Here is a 2,886-nt window from a genome sequence, read left to right on the forward strand (position 1 = left end):
CTTGTCCGGGGGCCTCAATAAAGGGGAGCAGGAGAAGGAACCTACCCCCACTATAGATGACATAGAGGAGAAGGACGACGCCTTCCTAACATCGACTAGCACGCTCATGATCTTCGGAGGATCAATGGCCTATGACTCCAAGCGCTGTTAGAAGGTCGCGCGCCATGAGGTCTATACAGCCAGAGACCGGCCACACCTGCTTTCCTCTAGTGGTCAGAATCCGCCATAACCTTCGACCGGACCGACCATCTAGATGTCATCCCACACCTGGGAAGGTACCCGCTTGTTGTCGATCCTATTGTCGGCCCAAAGCAGCTCACAAAAGTACTGACAGACGGAGGCAGCGGCCTCAACATCATGTACGCAAAGAAGCTCAACGAGATGGGCGTCGACCGAACCAACCTCCAACCCGTCCGAGCGCCTTTCCATGGCATCGTGCCTACAAGGTAGGCCGTGCCACTAGGGCAGATCGACCTACCCATCACTTTCAGGGATCGGTCCAATTACCAGACTGAGACCCTCACCTTTGATGTAGTGGGGTTCCCGAGAACTTTCCACGCCATCCTGGGATGACCATGCTACGCGAAGTTCATGGCCGTCCCCAACTATACGTACCTCAGGCTAAAGATGACGGGCCCCCACGGGGTCAGCACCATCGGCACCTCCTTCTATCGTGCTTACGAGTGCGAAGTCGAATGCTGCGCCCATGCCACAGCAGTCGTCGCCTCCGAAGAGCTCGCCACCCTCGGGGAAGAGGTCATTGAAGAAGCACCTGATGCGAAGAGGTCGTCCAGGTCGTTCGAATCAGTGGAAGGATCCAAGGAGGTCCTCTTGGACCCTAGCAACTCCGAGGGCAAAAAAGTCCACATCAGGACCATGCTTTCCCCCAAATAGGAAAGCGTGCTCATCGACTTCCTCCGCGATAACAAAGACATCTTTGCGTGGAAACCCTCGGATATGCCAGGCATCCCGAGGGAGGTCACCGAGCATACCCTCCAAATCCTCCTAGGCTCTAGGCTGGTGAAGCAACACCTATGCCACTTCGACAAGGAAAAACGCCGAGCCATCGGTGAAGAGATAGCAAAACTATTAGCTGCGGGGTTCATCAGGGAAGTACACCACCTAGAGTGGTTAGCAAATCCTGTTCTTGTGTGAAAAAAGAGCAGGAAATGGAGAATGTTTGTCGATTACACAGGCCTCAACAAGGCGTGTCCAAAGGATCCGTTTCCTTTGCCACGAATAGACCAAATAGTTGATTCCACCTCGGGGTGCGAAACCCTCTGCTTCCTTGACGCATACTCTGGCTACCACAAGATCGCGATGAAGGAGTCCGACCAGCTCGCGACGTCTTTTATCACCCTCTTCGGATCATTCTGCTACATTTCAATGCCGTTCGGTCTGAAGAATGTTGGGGCAACTTACCAGCGCTGCATGCTCAACTACTTCAGCGACCTCATCGGGTGGATCGTAGAGGCCTATGTCAACGACATTGTAGTTAAATCCAAGCGAGCTGACCACCTTATCGCTGACCTTGAATAAACCTTTGTGAAACTCTAGGCTAACGGCATCAAACTCAATCCCAAAAAATGTGTTTTCAGGGTCCCGAGGGGCATGCTGCTCGGCTTCATTATCTCCGAGCGCGGCATCGAAGCCAACCTAGAGAAGATATTAGCCATCACAAAGATGGGCCCGATCCAAAACATAAAGGGGTTTCAGTGGATCACAGGGTGCCTTGCCGCCCTCAGCTAATTCATTTCGTGCCTTAGCGAACGAGGACTCCCCCTTTATCAACTCCTAAAGAAATCTGACCACTTCGAGTGTACAGTCGAGGCTCAGGAGGCACTTGACATGGTTAAGCAATTTCTAACTAAACCTCCGGTCCTAGTTCCTCCATGCAATGGAGAATCCCTCCTACTGTACATATCGGCAACCACATAAGTGGTTAGCTCCACCTTAGTGGTAGAGCGAGAGGAAGAGGGGCACGCCTTCAAGGTACAGCGCCCTATGTATTTTATCAGCGAGCTGCTATCTGACTCCAAAACCCGTTACTCCCAAATCCAGAAACTCCTCTACATCGTCCTCATCACCAAGAGAAAGCTACGCCACTACTTTGAGTCACACCCTATGACAGTCGTGATGTCTTTCCCCCTTAGTGAGGTTGTCCATAGCCAGGATGCTATAGGAAGAACCGCAAAGTGGGCGCTCGAGCTAATGGATCAAGGCATTACTTATGCCCCCCAAACAGCAATCAAACCCCAGGTGCTGGCTGACTTCATCGCGGAGTGGACCGAGGTCCAGATGCCACCAGCAGTCATCGATCAAGAGTACTGGACGATGTACTTTGACGGATCATTGATGAAATTCAGCGCACGCTAGCTCACTGAGCTTCCGGCCGTACTCTAGAGCCTGAGGACAACTCCTAGCTGAGCCACTGGCTACACACCCTTCTTCATGGTCTACGGTTCCAAGGCCGTTCTCCCAACGGACCTTGACTATGGAGCACCAAGAATCAGAGCATATGGTGAATAGGGGGCCAAGGCATCCCACCAAGACACCGTGGACCAGATAGATGAAGCCCGCGACATCGCCCTCCTCTATTCGGCTAAGTACCAGCAGGCGTTGCGACAGTACCACAACCGACGGGTGTGGGGTCAAGCCTTCAACATTGGAGACCTCATCCTCCACCTTGTACAGAGCAATAAGGACCACCACAAACTCTCACTGCCCTGGGAGGGTCCCTACATCATCGCGGAAGTACTTCACTCGGGTGCCTATAGATTGAAAACCATCAACGGCAAGGTCTTCACCAACGCCTGGAACATTGAGCAGCTACGTCGTTTTTACCCTTAAATAAACGTATACTCTTCCTTATCAGTTTTTGTCATT

At 52.3% G+C, this 2,886-nt stretch overlaps 1 protein-coding gene across 1 annotated transcript; it reads left to right on the forward strand.

Moving 5' to 3' along the window:
* Positions 1 to 591: 591 nt before the first annotated feature.
* Positions 592 to 894, forward strand: LOC136544247 (uncharacterized). The gene has a single exon (XM_066536472.1). The coding sequence runs from the start codon at positions 592 to 594 to the stop codon at positions 892 to 894; it is 303 nt and encodes a 100-aa protein (XP_066392569.1).
* Positions 895 to 2,886: the final 1,992 nt, after the last annotated feature.

The sequence above is a fragment of the Miscanthus floridulus genome, chromosome 3, assembly GCF_019320115.1.
Source record: "Miscanthus floridulus cultivar M001 chromosome 3, ASM1932011v1, whole genome shotgun sequence".
NCBI lineage: Eukaryota > Viridiplantae > Streptophyta > Magnoliopsida > Poales > Poaceae > Miscanthus > Miscanthus floridulus.